The 24,320-nt window shown below is 44.6% G+C and overlaps 1 protein-coding gene across 10 annotated transcripts in view; it reads right to left on the bottom strand.

Moving 5' to 3' along the window:
- Nucleotides 1-24,320, bottom strand: part of eya1 (EYA transcriptional coactivator and phosphatase 1) — a 63,428-nt gene that overhangs the window by 10,295 nt on the left and 28,813 nt on the right. For 2 of the 10 annotated variants that reach the window (XM_035619521.2, XM_035619523.2), the window contains 11 exons: nt 22,057-22,184; nt 21,291-21,356; nt 19,834-19,911; nt 17,651-17,717; nt 17,140-17,285; nt 16,146-16,283; nt 11,893-11,975; nt 10,812-10,998; nt 10,180-10,322; nt 9,368-9,451; nt 6,023-6,112 (listed from right to left, as the gene is read on the bottom strand). In XM_035619521.2, the coding sequence (XP_035475414.1) occupies nt 6,023-6,112; nt 9,368-9,451; nt 10,180-10,322; nt 10,812-10,998; nt 11,893-11,975; nt 16,146-16,283; nt 17,140-17,285; nt 17,651-17,717; nt 19,834-19,911; nt 21,291-21,356; nt 22,057-22,184 (1,210 nt within the window). Of the gene's footprint in view, nt 1-6,022; nt 6,113-9,367; nt 9,452-10,179; nt 10,323-10,811; nt 10,999-11,892; nt 11,976-16,145; nt 16,284-17,139; nt 17,286-17,650; nt 17,718-19,833; nt 19,958-21,290; nt 21,357-22,056; nt 22,185-23,900; nt 24,285-24,320 lie in introns of those variants that run through there. The other 8 variants (XM_035619525.2, XM_035619524.2, XM_035619522.2 and 5 more) reach the window with 8 other exon arrangements.

A 24,320-nucleotide genomic window follows, 5' to 3' on the forward strand; every position in this document is an offset into this window, starting at 1 on the left:
ACCAAGCAAACAGTGGTCCCTCTAAAACCTACAATCAGCACTAACTCGCACCAGATGTTCCTACTGTACTCCGAGAAGTGAAGACCCCCGCACCAGAAGCCATCACAATTACTCCCTGTGCAAACACTATGTCTTTCTGTTAAATTCATCAGCGACATCTTCTCCCCCCCCTCCTCCAGGCAAACCAGGCTTTATCTGTACAGTAAAGACAAAAAAGCGCAGAAAAATGTGCGACTGTGGCCAGGAGGCTTCCGCCTTGGGACGAGCCCATCGCTGCATCATTCACTCTCTCTCGCTCTTCCTGTCGCTGTCTCGCCACTGGTCTGCTGACAACTTCTCACAGGGGAGGAAGTTATCAGAGCCCCCTTTGTTCCCGTGGCATCTGTCATTAAGCAATCAGCAATGACGGCCTGAGTCTTCCTGTAGCCCTGGAAAGAGCTCCGAGTGGTGACTGCTGCAGTCAGAGCCAGATAGAAGGGGGGGAATCAGCAAATGCGCGTTACCAAAACACAGGAAGGGCCGCGCAATCTGAACTAACCTTTGGACCTGTGCTTCCTGTAGAGGTCTTGGTCACTGCCATATGGACAGAATCCACTTTTTTTTGAGCTGGCCCCAGTCACCACCCCCCCCCCCCCTCTCATCTTCTCTCTCAGGTGAGCGGTCGGGGTGGGGGGTGGGTGGTCACAACCAGTGTGAGCGATAACAGCCGTCATCACAGCATTCTTTCTGACCCTACAGGCTAATGCCATGTGAAAAAGGCTCATCCATGGTTCGCAGGTTCTCAATACTACCACTCCACCGGCAGAGGCTGTCATCCAGCCCCCCACCCCTCCCCATGGTCTGTGACCCCCAGCAACTTCTTTCTCTGTTCCCACCACAGGCACCCTTGTCTGGGGAGGAAAGAAGGAGGAGGGTGCAGAAGAGAGGGAGGGACGGGAGGGCTGTGATTACCTGGGGGTTGAGCACAGGATGTGGGCAACAAAGGAAGAGTTCTTCGAACCCACTTCATTCCAATCCACAATCCGTGCTTGAACAGTCACGGAATTCAAACAGCGGGCGTCAAACAAAGCACAGGTAGTGAGAGGTCTATGCTGGTTTTACAGAAACTCAACACAATCCCGAGAAGGGACCCAGAGGCAGCGTACGAAACCCCTTTTCTTCAGACGCCCACTGAATTATTTTTTTTACAAAATGGACTGTCAAGCGCCGTTATAATGAAAAGTTGGAAAAGAAGTAAACGCTCCACAGGTAGGCGGTGAAAAAATATAAATCAGTTATGTGCGACGGACGAGCTGCTTCTCATTATTGCCTCTTTTTTTTGGCATCGCAAGTCCAAACCACACCTCCGAGGAGAGCACCATTAAATGCAATATCAAATCTCACTCATCTCAGAGTTTTCCCCGCAGTAACAAACGTATCCATATAGGAACAGTTCATTCCTGCCAAGTGAACGGTGAAGTTTCTCTGCTCTCCTTCCATAGACCACACTTGGGCAGGTGCTGTGTCTCCTTTTTTTTAAATCCAGTACAAGAAACCTTGAATATCACAATTTGTCACCAGACAGTAATGTTATATTTTCCATGCACCCTCAACCCCCATATTGGTGGACGATTCGGCTATGTTGGGATAGCGGGTAGGGACTGGGAGTGAGCTGGAGCTCTGCGAAGCAGAAGATAGACAAAGTGGCTTTTCAAACCCTCCACTTTCTCTCTGTAGTCTTTCCAAAACACATGAGCGGCCCCGCCTGGAGACCTGATGGAGTTCTGTCGGGGACGTGACAGAAGTGCTGAATCAGGGGCCAGGCAAATTATGAAATGCCCACATCAGTGTGCACAGACCTAAAGGAGAACATCTGAGAAAATATACCATGTATGAAAAAAAGGGCCTAGTTTACAGTTGCAATTTGGTTTCGGCAGCATATGTTCTACTGAAAAGTGGGGAAAAAAGGGAACATGAACTTAATCTCTGGTTTCAGAGTTTTTCACAGTGCAGATCTTGATCCTGACACACACATATAGGTAAATATAAATCAGTGCCAGAGAGCTACAGTGTTAATTGGAAACTTATCAGCTGAATGACCTAATGCAATGAACAGAACAGTAAGCGTTAAGTTTCTTCTTACTGGGAATAAAAAACAAAAAAATCAACTATCAAGGAAAACGCCATAAACCCACCAATCGTGTGGAATGGCGAGTACAGGATCTGACCCTCTACTGTGGGACATAAAGCTAACAGAACGGGCTCCACGCTAAGAGGCTCTGGAGGGCCATTTCAGCCACGAGGAAAAAAAGGTAGGGGTGCGTTTCACAGCATCTCTCATTAACAAGCAGCCCCTGGGTGAGGGTGACAGAGGGGGTTTTAAACCTGCGAGCGCAGGGCGGGAGCTATTAAAGGCCAGCCAGCTCACAGTGTCACAGGGTTGCTCTGCAGGTATGCGTATGCAAGTGTGAGAGTCTGTGGGCACTTTCACGAGCGCTCGTACAGTATATGCGTGTTTGACTGTACGTATGTGTGTGTGTGTGCAAATGAACTTCGCAGCACACACACGTCCAGAGGTCACGAGTGTGCGAGAGAGTGTCGCACACAGCATGGAGACATTCGGTGGACTAATTTAAAATGTTCCCACCTTCGGAGACCTCTCCCCCATCTGAGTGGTTTGCCCCCATGCCCTTTATACTCCAGACAGGGAGGGTTGTTTTCTCACCCAGGGAGGGGGGGAGATGGCGGCCCCCGTACCCCACGGTGAAGGGGAACGCGCAAGAGGGGGGGGGGGCTCAGCCAACGAGAGAGAGGCCTCTGGTTCCCACATACCGCTCGGTGTGAACGTTTGGGCTGCAGCGGCGCACCTACAGTAAACTCACACCCTGAGTCACAGCAGAGCTGTCAGTCTTCGCTGTGAGGGCCGGCCTCAGTGGGCTTCATTACACACATCACTTTAGACCATCAATTAACTCCAAACTCACCCCCACACCACAGGCCGAGCAGGAAAATGGCGTCCAATGAGGCGAACTGACTAGATTTCTTAAATAACATACACGAATTAGAAACGTTCTCACTAAATCACTTCACTTGTGAATATATCACGTGAAACAAATTAAAAAGGTTATTGTTTGCTTTGACTGGTAGTCATTCTGAAAATAAAATAGTCAATAATGACATTACTGACATAACCATACCAATATTATGATGCTTTTAATTAAAAAAAGCAGTTTTAATCATATCAGATTAATTGAGAAAACATTTATCTCTGATACTGATATTATCTTGAATTACTTTCCAAGCACTTCCTTCTGTGAGAGCCACTTCTGATGATAAAAACAGAATGTGTTGTTCGCACAACACTACACCCGCATCTTTAAAGGGCTGAGCAGCAACTGGCTTGTGCGGGACGATGGATGAAGAGATTCGTGTTTGTGTGTGTGTGTGTGTGTGTGTGTGGGTGGGGAGGGAGGGAGGGTAAATCTTCTGGGGAGGTGCAGTATTTCTGGGAGCCACTATCTAAGAGTGAATGAAAAAAAAAAAGAGCGCTGATCCAGGAAAAGGTTAGAGGAGTAAGACGGAGAGAGAGACGGAGAGAGAGAGAGAGAGAGAGAGAGATGTAAGGGTGAAACTGATCCCTGTTGACCCCTTCGGCATGCCCTCTTTCTTTTTATGACTTTCCTCTGAATCGTCACTCACCAGCTCTATCAACACGGCCCAGCCTCCATTCACACACACACACACACACACACACACACACACACACACACACACACACACACACACACACACACACACACACACACACACACACACACACACACACACACACACACACACACACACACACACACACACACACACACACACACACACACACACACACACACACCACACACTGCACAATGCACAAGCAGTTTTGCTGTGGCTCTGGTGGACCGAGCACAATATGGAGCTTAATTGTGATGTTTATTGGGCTGTAAACAAACCCTTATTGGTTCGAAACCAAACAATGAATCTTAAAAACTAACATTGCAAATTAATACAAGCAAATAATGAACTGCACACACTGTGACGTTTTCAGGAAGCAGAGGCCCACATTTAATGTCCCTGTGCAGGGGCTGGCAGGACAACAGTGTTAAGACTTCGATGGACTGCTCACACACACACACACACTGTTGGGCCACTGACTCTGCACCTGTGTTTCTGCACAGCCTCTGGGGTCTCCCTTTATGGCTTTGACTAAATTAGATGGACCATATGCATTTCTGCACATGCTTAAATATATAACTTGCTGCTGGCCGGGGTATTTATAGCTGGACTCTATTTAGCTCTATCTTAGATGGAGGACTGTAAATCAGCGGAGAGGAAACACAACTGGTTATGCATTGCTGAGAACTGGCACTTAACACTCAGACTGGCCCGACTCAGTTTGGGAGGAGAGATCTGTGTGCTTTCGAGAGAGTGTCACTGTAAGTGTAAGAGGTCTTTACGCTGCACTATTTAAAAAAATAATCTTTCTTACAGCACAGCTAGAAAGAAAATCTAAAGCTTTTAAGTGTCAAAACAAACTCTAACAATTTGGATACTGAGATAGAGCAGAAGAAGTAGATGAGCTGCATTTTTAAATAATTTAATAGACAGCCCGAGCTGCCAATTCATCTGTGAACGGTTTCATCACACATGAAACAAAATCAAAACGCGGGACAGATGTTGAGCAGAACCACATTTAAGTGTTGTCACAAACTGCCATATTTTTTTTAAATGATTGGGGCACATCTATTAAATAAAGTGCAGCGAGAATGAATTCTACACGGCGAGGGCATAAGGAAATATTTAACCAGCCAATTGCAGCCAATTAACTTTGATCACGACGACTGCGCTTGGAATCTCAGTCACTCCCCTGTCTGGGGGTGGATGAACATTTTCTCTCTCTCTCTCGCGCGCTCTGTGTGTGTCTCTCTCCCCCGTTTTTTTTCCTCCACATCCCTGGGTTTGCTTCATGTAACAAAGCCGAACATGGTGGTGAGTAATGAGACTTGGCAGACCAGCCACAGATCTCTTCACACTTAAGTATCAAACAAAACATTTCCTCTTCTGCGAGGTCAACGTAAAACAGGACACTGTGAGGAAAAAGCGCTGGGTCGGTGGGATCGGATTCACGGAGGGAAAGAGACGGAGAGGAAGAGGCGGGGACCAAAAATCGAGGAAATAAAAAGCCCAGTAAAATCGTAGGCAGAGAACTGGACAGAGCAAGTGTTGAGAGGAAAATATCCCGAAGATTAATATTTGCTTTGTTTATTTCTAAAATGTAATGATGTTACGTCTGTGTATATTTATGGACAAACGTGATAGACACTTCTCTGTACAGACAGTCTGAGCCTATAGACATCCCTGACCCATACTGTAGATCTCCACACACACACACACACACACACACGCACACGCACGCACGCACACGCACATGCACACACACGCACACACACACACACGCACTTCCCTTCTCCTGATCCCTCTATTCCTGTGCCCCAGGGGCAGATTTTACATTAGACGTACATGAATCAGGGGGGTAAAGAGGCGTGGGAGGGTAGACGGCAGGGGGATTTCATACTGCGACGGAGGGGTCTGTGGTATAGGTGGACAGCGACACCAAGCACACAGCATGACACACAGACAGAGTGGCCGCAGAAACACTAGAGCTTGACAAATTGCACTAGCCGCTCTGGGAGTGGTAAGGAGGTGGGGGTGGGGGCAGGGCTGCTGACCCAGGAACGACAGAGACTGACAGCACATGTAAAATTCATGGCATCCCCTGGGCTCCGAGGTAATACTTCACCACTGTGGGACTGATAACTTAGAAACAGATTCAAGACCGTGAAACGGTTGTTGCTGGTTTTTAATGAACTGTTTGTAAGCCCTTGTTAGAATATATAACTCATCTGACCTCTAAAGTGAACAGGAGGCCTTTGTTCAGAATAGGAACATCGCAATATACTAAGGAAAGGCAAAAAACAACAACAACACAAAACACAAAGAGACCCACCTCTAAGTCGTTAAAGAATAAGTGTGTGTCGGCCAAGTTGAAGATCATTTCTTCCATCCTCAGTCCTAATGATACAGATGACGGTGGGTCCTGGAAAATAGGGGGAAAAAAAGAAACAATTAAAAGAATAAAATCGGAATATTCCTCAGCAGGCAATTCCCATAAAAGAAGACATAAAGTGGAACTTCAAAGTTTCAGCCTCCGTTCACGACGCCCTGAAAGGCCACAGACTTGAATGAATGTAAAAGCTTGTCTCCTCTCAGGAGGGGTGGTCGAGTCGCAAGAGTCGGGGTCACAGCCTCATCGTAAATAGCCCATTTTCCACATATGTGTGCTGCTGCATCATTTGCTCTTTAACAAATTTCCCAAAAGTTTCTTGATGATCGGCAGCCACACTAAAGTGTTTATTAATATAAAAGAAAAATAATTAAAAGGTAAGATGAACACTGATATGGATTGTGTACAACTGTAATTTTTTCTTAAAATCATGATCTTTGTCAGTAATGTGAGATGTTGCGATACGGTGGCACTGTCTGTAAGATAATACCCAGAGAGGAGTGGATGACACTGTAAATAGTAAATGAGCCGGCGACAGTGTGCGCGATTTTTCTACCTTTGAAAAAACATAATGAATAGACAAAATGTCTTTGGTGCGTTATCACAAGAAAAGTTATTTTTTCATGTATTAACAAAATTGTTTCAACACATTTACTTGAACCTTAGAAAACTCACTTGCCCATACTATAATTAGGTTTCAGGTCGAGGAGGAAACAACAAAGACAATGTATTATAATTCATAACTTAACTAAAGAGAAGTTGTTTTTTGCACAAATTGAATTTTTATCTTAAATCTCCTGTCAGAAAATTGGCTTCAGCGAAGGGGGGAAGCAGACAATAGCAGGCTGCAGAGGAGGATTTTCTACAGCTGCGTGAGACTACATTAAAGACGGGCCAGGCCAGGACCAGGAGCAGGGATTACGGAGTTAAACCACCTGAAGACACACCTGAGCTCTCTGCTGATTACCTGTCACACACAACAATGCTTATGTTTTCACTGAGATGACGGGGGACAAACCACACAAGTAGAGCTCAATCCCCACTTCTGGAGGCTCTCTCCTTCCTCTTAAAACTCCCAGATCGAATCAATCTTTCAGTCGGAAATTCATCAGAAATAATTAGCCGCCCACACCAACAGGGCCACCGGCTCCCTCTTCCCCCCGAAGCTCTGCCGCCGCTGTACGAGTCAGTGCCGTGGGCAGCTTCGGTGGGAAAAGGGCCGTCTTCTCCGGCGCAAGTGAATCCTTTCCAATTAAATCTAAACAATCAGTCAGTGAGGGAGTTAAGAATACAAGCAGGCCAGAAGGCCAAAGTGCTGCTGCTGTCATTGCTCCAGCACCACCTGTCCCGAGATGTCAGTGCCATCCACGGGGGCGCCAAGTACCCCCCTACCAATAACACCCCCCCCCCCCATCCCCACCCATTTTAAGCTCTCGCTCTGTGCAGCCCAATATCGGTACAGCTGGCCTCAGCCATCAGCTTTATGGGGGTGAGCTGCCTTGATGCCAATTAAAAGAGCTGATAAGAACAGCAGTGTGTTTATGTGAGTATGAAGGGGGGAGAGAGAGAGAAGGAGAGAAAAAAAAGAGTCAGAGAGAGATAGAGAGAGGGTGGGAGGTCACAGTAAAAGAGAGAAAGTGTTGATGTGCGCTCACTCAGATACACATCTATTTATAGTCGGCTCAGAGCAGCAAGGAGGGAAAACTATTTAGTAACGTTTTTGTTTATGCCACCAAGATAGGGATGACATGAATGACAGACAGGAGGGGGGAGGGAAGGGGTGGTTGTAGTGGTGGATGTGGGGGGAGGTTGGTATTTACACGTTGGTAGTTTACAGATCTGCATTTCTGATAGGGTTTGAGGTGGCGCACTCTGTGGTCTCTGTGAATAGGCATGTCTCCACCCTTACACAATGTTGCTTTGTTGGGATACTGCCTAGGTTGGAGTGTGGAGGAAAGTAAAAACGGTGAAAAGGGAGAGTGAAAATGAGCAGCAGAGGAGAAAAAACAGGGAACAAAAGAGAAAGCAGAGTGAGAGGGACTCCAGCGGCTGTCACATCCTATAGCTGAGCTCTGATGGAATGGGCCCTTATGGAATCAGGAGTGTTTCCTGTTTCAGAGGAGCACACTGGAGACCCTGTGCATGCATGTGTGTGTGTGTGTGTGTGTGTGTGTGTGTGTGTGTGTTCATACATGTGTGCGTGTGTGGTTGAGGAGTCCCTCGTCACCGAGCCGCAGCTCCCTAAGCCTTAGCTCTCTCTTTACCCTGCATGCAGGGCTGAGAATAAAGAAAATAAACAGTGGAGGGTCGCGGGGCAGCCCTCTTTCACCCCAAAAACAAAACACTGCCCCCATCAAACACCCCCTCATACCAGAACAAAGGCACAGAGCAAGGGCCGCAGACACTAAGCTGTCTGACATATGAGGAGCAATATATCATTTTCAGCTTCAAAACCAGACATTTCCAGAGACAAAACAACTGGTGATCAGAAATGCCACATTTAAGCTAAAAAACTTTATCATTTATCATTTTAAATCCTGAATTTATCAAGAATTGATTCTACAATTTTGTTTTACATGTGTGCTACATCTAAATGGGAAAAATCCAATGAGGACGATGCACTTCGTGAGATATATAGAAACTATGACCTCAACAAAACCATGAGAATAGCATGCTGCTGTATTTCCCAAATTGTTTGTTTTGAAAGTTTAAATTTAGAGAAGCAATTTACATGGAACAACAAATAGCAAAGGCCGGAGAAGCAAACTTCATCTAATGAGACGAAGAATGACCCTTCAATTTTATATATATATATATATATATATATATATATATATAAATGTAGTGAGTTTGACTAATTACATTTGGTGGGTTCCCTCTTCTACTAGGTTCTCCGGGGAGATCCCGGCCTGAAAGGGATGGATTGAGAAGCACTTAATTAAACTAACAACGTGGCATTTCTGAAGGAGAAAGGAACACTTAAGATGTGTCAATAGACATCCAGAGTGCAACTGTTGTGAGCCCCTACAGCCGAGCCCCCATACCAGCCACGCATAGCTCCAACAGCTGCAAAGAGCAGTCAAATACTTGCCAAGCCTTACTGGACCTATCTAAAAAAAGAAAAGAAATAATTATCTGTACACCGAGTTCCGCTTTATCTTTTCGATGCACAGTGAAATCGATCCTCCTCTCAAAGGCCATTTCACCCTCTCTGATCCGTTCCGTTTAATATTTATGTGTTTTTTCCGATACAGTGTACGGCTACTGCCACAGTCTGATGTCACTCACCCGTCCATATCTGTTGGCATAAGAACCCGTGAGCAAGGAATGGAAAACGATGATTGTTTCATCCAGGTCCCAGATGAAAACTCGCTGGGGAGATGAGGGGGGGGGGCGGAGGGAGAGGGGGTGTGAAAGAAAGAAACAAAGAAAAACAGAGAGAAAAGAGGCAAAATCAATGGTGCACTCTGTAGGACTGCAAGGTGATCCTCCTGGTCAATAGGCCAGGAGCGTGTGTTTGTGCGCCACGGGGACCGAGATCCATTTGCTTGGGCTGGTCACCGCAACACCGCTCCCCTCGCCCCACCACGACGCTCTCCTGCCCTTGCCCTTTACATTAGAGTAATCAATAGTGACAAACTAATTAACTAGATATGTTAACATGCCATGATGTCAGCGCTATAATGGGGCGCTATTAACCTCGTTCAAATTCATATCATATTAATGAAGAGCCTCCTGAATCAGTTTATTTTGACATATGGCCACTATCAAAGTGTTTAACGGCTCATGGTGCAGCAGCGCCATTGTTAGCCACAGCTAGTGTCCAATTTTTAATGACTAGAATATACATATATTATTCACTTATTCACAGGCCCTATTATAAATGAATGAGGTATACACGAGAACTTTATATAAGATGTGTTTAGTGATGTCATATATTCCACAGTGCATTAATAATACAGTTAAGGAATCAAATCTTTAAGTATTAATGCCCATCAAGTGTTAAAGCCGGCATGGCAGCCATATAGCAAGTAGATTAGTGTCCGTGTGCCACAGACAGGGCGAGGCAGTCTGTCGCCAAGGTAGCGTGCTCACCCTACCTCAAGGTCAGAGTCGGGCGGCGGTGATGGGTTGTTATTCCTTCTCCCCCGGCCACGTGACTTTCCATCCGAGGCCCGGCGCAATCGATCCGAATCTGAATCTTTAATGGGGGTTGATGGACTGTGGATGGTACTGTACTCCACTGAGAGGAAGGAAAGGAGGAAGGAGAAGGCGAGTATAAAAAGACGAGAAAAAAGATGAGCTATTGTTTGCTTTTAGCAAAAAAATTTGAGTGACCGTTTGTCTTGATGCAGGACAGACGTCTTCCTGGGACATTAGTTAGGGAATGAGAAGGCCTACAGGTAACTAACACGTCATAAATCAGATGCAGAGCACAGACTAAAACCTATTGTGCTCCATACATAGAGGAAGAATATATCAGCTAGAAAAATCAAAGATGTCATTTATTTGAACTGGATGAGTGCGTATGAAACTATGTTTAGTTAGAGCGTGATGTACTCAGTGTTGATTGATGACAAATTCAAATGCAATCATAAAGGTTTGAGTGACTTATGAAGATACAATCTACAATCAGATACAAGAAGAAAAGAGACGAGGGATGAACTCAGGATCAAACTCCCGATGTTCAGGTCACACAGGGAAGCCAGTCAGTACGCGGTCTGGTTCCTACCTGCAGGGTTGTCTGTCAGGGCCTGGCTGGTGATGGCAGTGGGTGGCTCCTGCAGGGTATAGGTGGTGGTGGTGGAGGGTGTGCTGGGACTGGTGTTGTTACTTGTCATGTAGGGTGAGGTGTAGGGGGAACTGTTGTAATACTGAGCATACTGGCCCTGGCCGAAGGCTGGATAACTCGGGTAGTCCTGTGCAGAAAATGGGGGGAAAAGGTAGGTTACGTTTGGATCAAGGTAAGGCGAGAGGAGAACTAGAATTACAACCTTCCGCCAAACAGTCAAGTTACAGTTTACATCCATGTCTATCCAGACTCATGTATATATCAAAGACTTTAATTAAGGCTATTTACTATGAAATGTATTAAATGACTTTAACCCTTAGATTTTAATCATCAATGGGATGAATAGAAGGCCAACCTGAAAATAAGTAGTTAAGTTAAATTCTAAATCAGTTTATGTTTGAGTCCAAGTGGACATTTGTGTGTCCAGGCGTTGAAGAACTGGACAGACGTGAGGTAACAGTGACCTTGACCTTTGACCACCTTGAGGTCTCTGGTGCGAGGGCATTAAAATAAATGAGAGATGAAAGAAAAAAACGGGCACAGCCTAGTGTTTGATGAAACATTCTGATCACAATGTCAGCGGCGAAGAGAGACGCGAGAGAGCGAAGTTGAGGAGGAGAAGTAGGAGATTTGGCAGAGTAACGTGAGATATGCCCTGCACCGGTGTTGCTACTTTACAGTGCAGATTCCAAAATGTAAACGCAAACACATGTCTGCCCCGTCCTACATCTGGACAATGATCTATCTTGTCTTCTTTTTCTTATTCCTTTCTTCTGTGGCATAATACATATGTGTGGGAAGAAGGTGCAGTGGGTGATTCGACATGCAAAGCCTCGGACAGCCTGAGTGATTTATGTTCAAATATGTCATGGATGAGATGTAACATATTGAGTGTGCATGTTTCATGAAGATTTCCCCGGCTGGGAAAAGGTCTGCAATTCAAAGTTACATAAACCGATGGCTGCGTACGGATTCCAGATCAAAGACATAGAACAGATATGAGGAGGAAGTTCACGGCTACCTGTTGTGTGCTGTTGAAGCCAGTCGAATTCGTCAGGGAGTTGTTTCCTGCGTACAGTCCGGAAGTTGTTGTAAAAGTTCCACCTTTAGGGAGCAACATAGTAGAAGTTTGAGTTATGTGTACACCATATTATATCAACAGATGATTAAATCTGTGGTACAGAAAAGCAGTGCGGTGGCAGAAATAAAACAACACCTTGTTAGGGGGGAAAAAATGTTTGTCTTTTGTGAGAGAGCTATTTGAGGTGGTGAACAGAGGGAGGCCTGAGGGGGCTCCCTTATCTTTCTCCTCTTCCTTTGTTATCAGTGATTGGATCAGGCCCGATGAATGACGGGGGGAGCGCGGGGCGGAGAAGGGCGAGGGACGGACAGGACCTGCTCTCCAAGCTCGCACAATGTGAGGAACACAAGCGGCTGTTGTGTGGCGAAGGTTGGCGTTGGGCAGGTGGGGGTGGAAATGGGAAATGGTTTGAGTTGGGGGGGGGGGGGGGGGGGGGGGGGGGGGGCGCACAGACAGTGTAGAGAGACAGAGACGCATGATGGAGGACAGCTGAGGTCAGAGTGAGTCGCCCCAGCTCCAAATTAATATGTATGTTCTTCTCTACACGTGCTCAAATGATGGGCCTCCGGGGAAATGACCATCATTCACAGGAGTTGATGGTGTCTAATGGCTTAATAATACACATGACATTCAGGGCACGACTTCTCCCCTCGGTGACCATCCACCTGTACTGTCACGTCAGCCCAGAGAACAGCAGGATGAGCAGCTCACAGGGGACTTCAGAGAGCTGTGTATATTAAAGCGAAAATGTTCCCAATTATTGTGCTCATTCCTGAAATCGTGATCGTTCAACGATCTCCAAAAATAATGTTTTGCTATTTTAAAATATTTACATTTTTACTAAAGACCCTTCATGTTTTCATTTGTGTATTCCACTCTTCTATATCTAAATCTAATGCATAAAAGTTGCTTTCATTTTGCCTATATTCAAATGAAAAAGGTAAAAGAAAAGAAAAACTGCCGTAGGAGTGGAAGTCGTCTTCCAGCTTTGTATATGCACATTGCATCTTTGTATATGCACATTCTTCTGCATTCCAATAATGAGATATATAACCATGCATTTAAAACAACAACAACAGAAATGTTATGGGGAGTTGTTAGGTGCATGAATTTTATTACAAATTCTTTATTCAAAATAAATATCTGCGTCAGCAATTCCAAAAACCTTTGGAAATATGACAGCTGTGCTTTATTACTCATTTCTATCCACACAGAGGTGTAGATTTACTCCATACGCCCGAGGTGGACATGAATCAGTGCTGCCACGGCAACCTTTTAAACAGCTTCTTCACCTATCACCACAGTGATCCTCCTGTAGCCAGAGATTATACCATTCCTTCAGTGAAAGGGGGAGATAAATTTACTGTTCCTAAATGGGGGCGTAATTACACCTTTGTTCCCAGAGACAAACACAGTGAGTTCCTTTCATCCTCTGGTCATTGGCCCCATCAGGAGGGCCCTCCCACACCGTGACAAACGTGAAGCAGCTTTCAGGACGGGGGGGGGGGGGGGGGGGGGGGGGGGGGGGAAATCAGGGGGATGGGGGGGCTGACATGAAGGGTACCGTATGGACGAAAGCACAGAAAAAAAATTAGACGTGGTGCAGTGTTTTGCCCTGTCAGTCAGCTAAGCACTGTGGCTTAAAAAAGAGAAACAAACACGCCCCAAGCTCCCGAGATTACCGGGATCCACTAATTATTTGTGCAGTTGCTCGCTCTCTGCTTCCAGCAGTTACACACACAGCAGATTTTTTGACCAATGTTTTTCATCCTGGCCTCAGAACGGTTCTCTCTCTTTGTTATTTTGTTTGATATTTCAAGGCCTGCGGGGGGCGAGGGGGGGCTTTAAAACTTTTGCATTCTCCGCAGAAAGTTCAACATCGAGTGAAAGTCCAACAGAACAAAAAGACAGAGTGAAGGAGCAGTAATGCTGTGAAGGACAACAAATTAGCCCAATGCACAGTTCAAACAGTCGTAAAAGCTCTCACTGGCAGGGTCTGAGGGGTTGCTCCGAGGAGAACAAGGAGCCACATAAAAGCCGAGGGGACCCCTGCTAACCGAGTGAGAATGAGCCTGTGCTGTTGGGAGTGGTGGTGCAGGTTATGGTAGGGGGAGAAGGAAGGGGTCTTGGTTTCCCTGGGGGGCATGTTTTCTCTCCCTCCCCCCTGTCCTGCTCCAGTTAGTTCACTCACTCAAGACCAGACATCGTCCCCTCCCTCCTCTCCTCCTTCCCTCCTGCCTTCTGGCTCCACAATTGGAAGTCCATTTGCTCTGCTTGATCAGTCCCCTAGCCGTGGGCTATGTCTATCATCAGGGCACAATATTTGTAGCAGAAGTTTGTATGCCCCACTTGGGAATAAGACTATCAAGTCCAGATGGGGCTTCTCCTTTTAAAAAAGGCGACCAAGGCTTCAGCTTCTTCAGCGTGCACCGCCACTGGGACAGAACGCTGGAATCCAATTAGTCACCTAATTAGCATCTGCTCAGTCCCACCATAAGCACAATCGCATAGTTTCTTTGCACAGCTCAGATGTTTTAGGCTTTTTTCTGACTAACAAACACTTTCAAAAATGCCCTTCTCACCTTCACGAGTTGGGGCCACGACATTCTTACCGGCACAAAGCACCATGGCATCAGACAGGCAAGCAAGGAGAAAAAAAACATGAATCTAATCGACCACCGCCTTGACAGCTGGCTACAGGCTGGTGGCAGGGACACACACAGGGAGGGGGGAGTATCAGATTTGGAAAGATAGTTTTTTGGTTGGGACATCCAGGCCCGAGGCACCTCGACGAAGCAGATCAATAGGCGATAGAGAGAGAGCGCAATGCTGATGGTGTGGCAGAGGGCCAGAACCAAAGTTAGAGTGGCCAGAGCCAGAATAGTGGTCTATCTGTCATCAAACAAGGCTGTCAATTACTGACGCATCTAATGCTACGTGGGGCATCCGAGATAGCAGGAGAGAGTGAGGGAGAGGCGGATATAGACTGAGGGAAAGAGAGAGACAGAGTAAGAGCATAATACTTAGAAGATGAATGGGCACATAATACTGTCATCGTGAGTTAAACCACTAAACGCAGGATAGCAGCTTGCGCATTCTGCCGCATATGCTCCGTCTCTTGTTCCCTTTCCTTCCCTCTCCCTCTCTCTCTCTCCCTCTCTCTCTGCCTCTCCCTTTTCCAGGGGCTCCGATGCACGCTGCAAAAACTCTGGTTGTGGCCGGCTGTATTTGGTTAAGAGGCGTGGAAAAGAGGCTTCGCCGCGCCACATCTGCTGCTGAGCTGGCGTTATTTATTGTGAGATGCTCTGGAGGATTTTTCGACAACATGTGGAGATGTTTCTACTGTCACACGTTCGATATTACAGGAGAGAACACAGAGACTTCACTAACCGTCCTGGCCCGGCGCAGGTGCTGTCAGCGAAGTGGAGTGCTTTTTTGAACCAATACAAAGGGGAAGAATAGAAACGCTACATGGCAGGAGGCCTGATCTGCACTTAAACCAGCTGAAAGACTGGACAGGGAAAGGGAAAAAAGAGGGGGAGTGCAGGCTCAACAACTCATTTTTATCGGTTTCAAGGCCGTAAATCTCGACAGTCTCAGCTCTTAAACAAATACAAATATGATCACAGGGAGAAAAAAAAAAACAAAGGCTGGGGAGTGGGGGACATGGCTGGTGCCTCCTAAGCGCCTGCCATTTTTCCATCTGTGTTGATTCTTTTAAGAGGAGAGGAGAGGCAGGCCGCCGCTGCGGCTGCATATAACGACTGCTGGGATGCAACCATCTTCTAGGGTGAAAGCGAGGGCCGTGCTGTGAATCAGTCTGGCTCTGCATGCTATTAAAACCGGGGACAGAGACCCATATTTGCTGATCTTTTGGAAAGAGCAGAACAAACTTTATCTGTGCTAGGCTGAGAATAGACACACAGAAGAAGGCAGGTCTAAACGAAAGAAAAAAAACACACACTGGAAACCAGATTTCCACCAAAGCAAGGTATTTTTAGATCAGTGGTGAATCACAATCTGCCTCGCAGTTTTATAGACCGATCATGATGTGAGGCATTTCAACTATTTTGCTGCAAACACGTCAGTTTTATGAAAGAGTGACTGCATCTCACGCAGCATTTTCGAGACCCAGACTGATTTATGAGCATTGCCCAGAGAAAATGATGACGGATTGACAAAGATGTCCTCACCCTGCATCTGGTAGCTGTAGGGGGCCTGTCCTGTCTGCGGCGTGGTGAAGCCAGAGCCGTAGCTCAGGAAGCCCGTCTGTCCCGGGGATTGGGACTGGCTCAGACCCCCCTCCGTCTTTATGCCTGCCCACAATGGACCTAAATCAGTTAGTGACACCAGATCGGTTTGATGCACAGACAACAATCATCACACATTTTTTTTTAAATCAAACTGGTCATTGGCCTCTGTCTGTCTAGCATAACACACTGATCACAATGGACAAGCGCTGATTATCTGATTAAAGAATTTTTACTATCATCAGTTGTTTAGAAATACTATCTTGCACTGGGTGCTGTCAAGACTGCAAAGGAGTTGTCTACATGACTGTAAAACCAAAAAAGTATGTTTGACTTTATGTTCTCATCTCATATAATTATTATCATCATGTCAGATAAGTCATCTGTGAAAAGATGCAAGTAATAAAACGTTCTGCTTGTTTTGCTGAGCTAAACCGGCCACTGCTTACACTGAATCAGTCACGATGCAGTTTCTGTGCAACGGTAGGTTGTAGGGCTCCATTCAAATAAACAGAGTGAATTCCTCCACATATTGGAGAGTCTTCTTGGGTGAAAACACTCCGAAGACTTTGGACAAATAAAGCCCACAGTGAGCCATGTACTGCAGTGCCAGAAGAAACCAGTTTTTGTTTTCAGATTTATATCGTTAATCTTTCAGATCTATCTGAACAGCTCGACAAGCGAATTCCGCTTTGTTGCAGTGGAGGAGAACATGCAGGCACCAAACAAGAACTCTACATCTCCCCTGGCCCTGCTTTAGTGGAGGAGCTGTGGGAACATGGTTTCTCATGAGCAAAGTCTTGGGCCTGACCTTAGGGAAGGAAAAGCAACAAATTTCTGTCTGTGCATGCATTCGATTTACAGGACAGTACCGTTGTTATCAGGGGTGTTTTGCAAGAGAAAATGATGTTTATGAGTTGTTTTCGAAGAATCTTACCATAAGCTGGGATGCCGTACGGCTGGCCAGGCTGGGGGTAGCTAGCATAAGCTGCGGCCTGCTGCATTCCTGTGGTGTACTGCGTCTGCCCATACGCAGCCATATTTTGGGATGAGGGGGTAGGAAGAATATGCGGATACGTTCTGCTGTTTGAGGGGGGAAAGAAACAAAAGACAAAAGTGAGCGGGGAAACGCACACACACCGCTAACCGACAAATTCCTTGTGATTGTGCTACCTCATTCTAAACACGGGCCAAGCTGCGAGACGGATAGCAATCGCGCAGCGCATATACATGGTGAAAGAACAACAAATGGCAAAGGAAATTTTTGCAAGATGATAATTACAAGAGATTTCAGGGTGCACGAGCTGCAGACATCCCGGCAAACAAAGACAGTGGAGAACCCCCCCCCCCCCCCCCCCCCCCCCCCGATCTGACAGGAGGATCTAATTAAAGATCCAAATGAAGTTGGATGCTGCTTATTTTTCAAACAAAAATAAGAGAAGCCTTACTTGGAAGGGTAAATCTGTGGAGAGAACTGGTGCGTTTGTCTTGGGCTGAAGCCACTGGTTCCAATAGCTGAGGAGAGTCAAAAAGAAGAGAGGCAAGCACATATTTAAACATTAAATAAGGTAAATATTATCTTTTGCCAATAGGACTTCTGGATTCCAAGGAAACAGTAATTACATTGCATTACTCTATTTATTTCGCTAACCTTATTTAAGGTTGAAAACCGGGGAGCAATAATGAAGCAAAAATAATCAGGTAAGAACATCAGGTTTTTTTCTGCTGACCAGCGTATCTCTGAGATTTTTCTGGGCTTCTATGGCGACCGCTGGTGTAAACACACACACACACACACGCACACACTGACACACAGAGGAGAGTTGGAATCAGCCTCAGCCGGTGGCTGCAGTTGCCCTGGCCTTTTCAAGCCACAACCACATTGGAAGTGACATCACTGATTGCAGGTAATGAGTGCTACTACATAATCATTCCTTCATTAAGCATATGACTGTGTGGTTCCATGGTGAGGTTGACTTGTGAAAGGCTCAGCCACAAATAGCTCAAAGTGGAAAACTTGTTTTGGGTCTGCAGCGATAGTCATGTAACACGCAGGGTTTTTTCAAACCCTTAAAAAAAGACCTCTTTTAAGTAAAATCTTTAATAAAACTCAAATTCACATGAGTGTTCTCAGTGTTAATTGCAGGCTTCGAATCCAACATTTTACACATGAATTTTGGGGAAAAGGAAAATAAAATCTACATGAACATATTTTAAATTTCCTAAAATAGACGAGATCCGAGACACGTGCTAGAGTTACAAGCTACCGACTGGATGCTTGGAATTTAAAAGCACCATTATTGGTTTAAATTGAATCAACATTTTAAATGGTTTCAAATTTGGATATAATTGATTTCAAATAATATCTACAATTGCAATAAAACACAACCAATGGAAGTCTGACCGAGAATATTTGATAAAACATCTATGTTTAAAAAAAATATACAATTAATTAAAAACTTTAAATAAAAACAATTCCAGAACAATTCCGACCGGCAAAAATCTGTTTTAATAATAATAATAATGATATATTTGATTTATAAAGCGCTTTTCATGGATCCAAAGCGCTGGGTGTCTAACTGCAGCAGGAGTGGCACAGTTCTGAAACATCTGTCTAATTGGTCATGACGTGTAAAATATGGGATTTGGTTGCGGGGGGGCGCTGACTGTATGTAACTGTATGCTGTAACCCCTCACACACGTTATTAATATTGAACACTTTTCCCACATCGGCAGCACCTGCCACTGGACAAAAACCTGCTCTTCTGAACGGAGCTCTGGGTTTCCCCGCGGAGGATATGGGGTGTACAATTACTAAATTTCATTAATACTGTCACAGTCAAAAAGGTATGCCAGTGATTTATGCACTTCTTGTGTTAACGTATCAGGTGCTTAGTTAAACAGTTAAGGAAAAACAGGAAAATTAGCAGCAAGATAATACCATGCGAAGTTGGATTCAATACTATTAATAAAGGTTTATAAAAAAAGGTAACATAGAGCTGCTGGTTGACATAGATACCACTCACGGTGGGGGAAAAAAAAATATGTGAAAAAATGATCACATCAGTTATTATTTCTTTTCATGATTCTTATAATGATGCTCCTTACACTAAATTGGCTTAGTCTTGTAAAAAGGGTAATGTAGGCTGAATGTGTGTGTGTGTGTGTGTGTGTGTGTGTGTGTCTGTCTGTCTGATGTTCCCGTGCAGAGAGGAGGGTGTCAAAACCCTGGCTCTAACAGGGTGATAGGGTAACAGCCCGTGGAGAGCGAGGGCCACTGGGACGCCATGTCACTCCACTGGATGGACCGGCTCAGCGCATTACAGGTCATAATTCAGTCCTCACTGGCATGGGAACCGGCAGAGCAGTGTTAACACACACACACACACACACACACACAGACACACACACACACACACACAAGCACAGCATATATATGTGCTGACAAAGGAAAGGTAGAGTCTCTTGTCCTTAAACACTCACACATAGACACACATGCTATATTGGCCTGCAGGGACACTTCCTGAGGCCCGGCTTATCAGTCACCCATCTCTCGGCTCATCTCCCACTAATCAGTTCTGCAGCTGTGTGTGTGTGTGTGTGTGTGTGTGTGTGTGTCCTCCCCACTCACCTGATCCTGAGAAGCTGTCTAGAGAGGTGTCTGCTACTGAGGTGACGATTTCGCTGCTGCTCATTGGCTCGGTTTTAACTGCAAACAAAGAAGCCAATTGTCACCAAATGCACCAAATCAATGTCTGGGGGGAAAAAAAGACAAAAAAGAAAAAAAGACGAGGATCACATTCCTGTCGAACCACATCAGCCTTCCAGATTTTCACATTCACAAAATCAAGTTTTGAAAACAAATCAGTGCAAAATAAAAACAAAATGCACAGGTGGGGCAAAGTAGTCAAAAACCTCTTCAATAGTATTTATATTAATGTAAGCACATTTAGATGCATCATAGATATTACATATATAATTGTTTAAATGTTTTGTATATTTTTAATTCTTTTGGAAGGGATTTATCTGACGACTCAAGAGACTTTATCTTTATCGCTGATTCTTATCTGTCGACCTGGAGACATTTCCAATGTAAAGTTTATTAATTTATTTCAAAAATGCATTTTAACTACTTTGCAAGAGCAACATAAATAATAATCTAATCTGACATTACAAATAAGATAATAAAATCCTAATGTTACCACTTTTATTCAATGATAAATGACTGGCTTATCAGCACTTAAATTTAGCATGAAATAAAATATACTGTGGATGTGTGTTAAGAGTCAGCGATAAAAAAAAAGAAGTACAATTGAAATGTCAAGGAAATGTATAGCGTATAAAATCTGTTTAAGGGTGTAGCAAACGCTGTTTGACCTTGAATCCATTATACAGCTCAGCGATGGATCTGCAAAGACGAAGTCACAGCTATCTGACAGCTCAGGAATCTTTTAGAGTCAAACCATTTCACTTCAAGCGGTCTGGGGCTTTTTTTTCTTTTTTTCTTTGGGCTAAACAAATTGACAATGTGGGTAAGGGGAGTCATGCTCTGTGGAATCTGTGACGGTTGAAGAAGCCATTTGCTGTCATGTTTTACATGTTTCTGCTATGCACGTTCAGCGCAGAAACATATGTTGACGAGGAGACAACACACCGATGGAAAATAGTGGTAAGGTGCATGCATAAACCAGCACACACTCAGTGCACGGAGCACACGATAACCACTGTGTTCAGTAGATGGTGTGGGATGTTCAAATGAAAGCAAAATGCGCAGTATGCAACTTCACAATCTGAACATTCATTAACAACGGACTCAAAATCCAGTGGTGTCAGACCATGCTTAAAAAACAGAACACAACAACAAGGACAGCAAATACCAGAGAGTCTCTGAATGAAAGGCACAATAGTTGAGGTGACATAGAATTTTGCAGCTGATAAATCGTATATATTTTTGGGACAAATTCAATGGTATGTGTTTAAAAAGGGTTAAACTGCAAGGAGTCCTTTCATTCCTGCTCTCAGCTGAGTTGGGGAGGGGGGGAAACACCAAGTATTGTCCTTTCATTGTGTCACCGAGAGTAGACAAACCTGCAGCGGACTGTGAGTTAGAACCTAACAACCAGTCTGCAGTGGTAAGCATTGTGATGTTATCACCTATGGGAAAGAAAGAACGGCAAAGGGACACATGACAGTCGGCACCATGTCTACGGGCCCTGTGTCCTACATATATATATATTTGGAAAAAAAGACAAAAAAACACAGACTAACCCAAAGATTACGTGACAATGGGGGGGTCGTTTTTTAATGACTCGTTGGTTTGTGACATGGGCACGACTGCTTCAAAAACAAAGGCTCAGATTTAAGGCACAGGTGAATCACCTGAGTAACTAACTATGTACAATAGTAACCTCATGCAAAACACCATCATTTCCATGCTGGAGGCTTTGAATAATTACATGGTTACTTAGACAAACAGCTAATGGACGCTGGAAAACAACTGCTAGAGGCACTGACGTTTTCTAAGATAGAGAAGACAGGAAGGTAAATTGCCAATACGATACACTGCAATCCAGCAAATGTGAGGGGCAGTCTCTCTCTTATTTTACTGGCTGTTTAATTCAATTTTATAGTAAAAACAAAAACGGTAATTTACAAAATACATAAAGTATTTTCGTATTCACACCAAAAAAAATATCTAAAGAACACTGCATGAGCTTTACTGACTTTATTAGAAAGTCCGTTTCATATTGAATGTTACAATGCAGTTTCTATCACAATTCTCAGCTGTTCGTTTTTTAATAATTAGTAATTACATAAAAGACAGAGAGAAGAAGTAAAGCGTGGCAGGACATACCTTCAGTGCCATTGGGTGTCATGGAATTGTTATTGATGTGTGAGTTGTCGAGGTTGGGACCATTAGGAGATTCACTGCTTCCACTTACTCGGCTGTGAGGACTGGCGAGATCCTGCATTTCCATAGACCTGACAACACACAGGCACGCACGCACACACACACCAAATCAAATTACACATGTTGCTCTGGTTTCATGGAGGACACACACAGCCCTGCTACGCAATGCTGCGTACACAATATGTATAATCCACAAGTCCAGATTTAGATAAATAAAATGGTTAGGATACTACAATTTAAAAAAAAAAACACCTTTAGTAATAAAGTTATTGCTGTTTTAAAATATATTGTATTACAGTTACATTTACAATCTAAAATTTACAAAAATTTTATATTTTCCAATTCAATTTAAAATATTTATATTTTTACATGATGCCAAATGATAAAGTAAAAATGAGCTTGTGAAAATGAAAACTATATACGTGACAAAACGTGACGCACAGACACACAAATAAAAACTCTGGCGTTACAAACTATGAAATGAATAGGAAACATTTTGACAAGACAACTTTTACTGTCTCTTATTACTGCAATTTCCCAACAATTCCCCGTCGTACATGACGCAAACACAAAGAGTTTACTTTATCAGTTTACTCTGGTGGATCTCGGAGTAAAAATGGCCCTAAGTGTATATCGTTTTGTGTGGTATCGGAGACTGTTAACAGATGTTTGCTGGTCTGAGGCAAACGGTTAATGTGCCTGTTAAAAGTGCAGCACTCTGCCTGATTATAAGAGCCCATGCCTCAGTGATGGGCAGATGAGAAGCTCTATGAGGCATGTGTTTGCTCTGGCAAGCTCCTTAATTGTTTCTGTGTTTATACAAAAGACCACGCCACTAAAAACATTATTCTATCTTCTCATTTGTGGGCTCAAAGGGTCTGATCGAGGAGACAATGAAGTCGAATAAAAGGAGGCACGAGTGATTTGAAAAGCACAGCCACAGACTGCAGGCCCCATTTGTCTCTGCCACTGTTCCCAATGCAACAGCTAGTTAATGAAATTAGGACAGAATGTTTTGTACATTATGCTGCCATTTCCAATTATATTCCAGGGCTCCGGGTATCTCTGCTATCGATAAACATTGGTCTCTTGCACGAGGCCACAAAGATAAATGCTCAAGTCATTCTGAGTAGTTTGAGTGCTATCAGATGGCGAGAGAAGAAAACGAGAATTATGAGGCGAAAAGATTGAATTACGATATACATTTACTGTATTTAAGATTATATGATGTTATGGTATCGTGATGCGTTGCAATATAGTTTAGAAAATGCAGCCCTGTCTTGTGGTCAAAGACCAATTTAATCATCGATGGGAAATATATAATTTTCCAGCATAACATTACAAATGAAAAAAGATACAAAAATACAAGATATTCTTCACGCACACGCACACACACACACACACACACACACACACACACACACACACAGACGTCAATACTGGAAGCTGCATTTTCCTTTCCCAAAGGTATATTCATTTACTTCTGCCCCTAAAAATATCACACCGTCCACGCGTATGACAGCACAGAGTCAGCACTTAATGCCTATACATGAAGGCAAACTAACGTTTTTTTTCTACATCTCACACCCAATCCTGTTTCCTTCTCCTTCGCACCAAACTTTTTCCTCGTCATTAGCTGCCAACACTATCTCAAATCAGAAAACAGTCGACCGAGAGAAGTTGACAGGTTGTTTAGCAAGAGTGCCTGAGAGTCTGTCTGACTCTGGTGCCACGCAGAGAGCCGCATGTCTCTGATGCTGCTGGCACTGGCTCAACTGGGCTCTTACCTCCACCTAGATGGCTCTGGGTCCTCTCAAATCACACTCCCTCTTTATGCTGCCTCCACCTGCCGCAGCAGAAAACAAAGTCACTCCTTGTTATTGCGGCCCAATGTCACAGTCCAGAGCCATCCCTGACACAAAAAGGCTTGTCTGAGAAAACATTATTGTTATTCTGGAGCAGAATAGGAAGAGGGGGCTAGCAGGGGAACAGAGGCGCGCATTGTCTCTCTCTCTCTCTCTCTCTCTCTCTCACACTCCGAGCTGCAGCCCTGTTCCACTGTTGTTTCCTCCGCCAGGTCCTCCCTCCTCCCCGAGCAAGGGGAGCATGGCCAAATGACGGAAAGGTGATTCATCATTGGTCTACGACAGCTGCAAACTGGATTAGCCCTCCCCCAATCAACATGCAAAGCTGCTTAGCCAAGGTAA

Source organism: Scophthalmus maximus, chromosome 21 (assembly GCF_022379125.1).
Source record: "Scophthalmus maximus strain ysfricsl-2021 chromosome 21, ASM2237912v1, whole genome shotgun sequence".
Lineage (NCBI taxonomy): Eukaryota > Metazoa > Chordata > Actinopteri > Pleuronectiformes > Scophthalmidae > Scophthalmus > Scophthalmus maximus.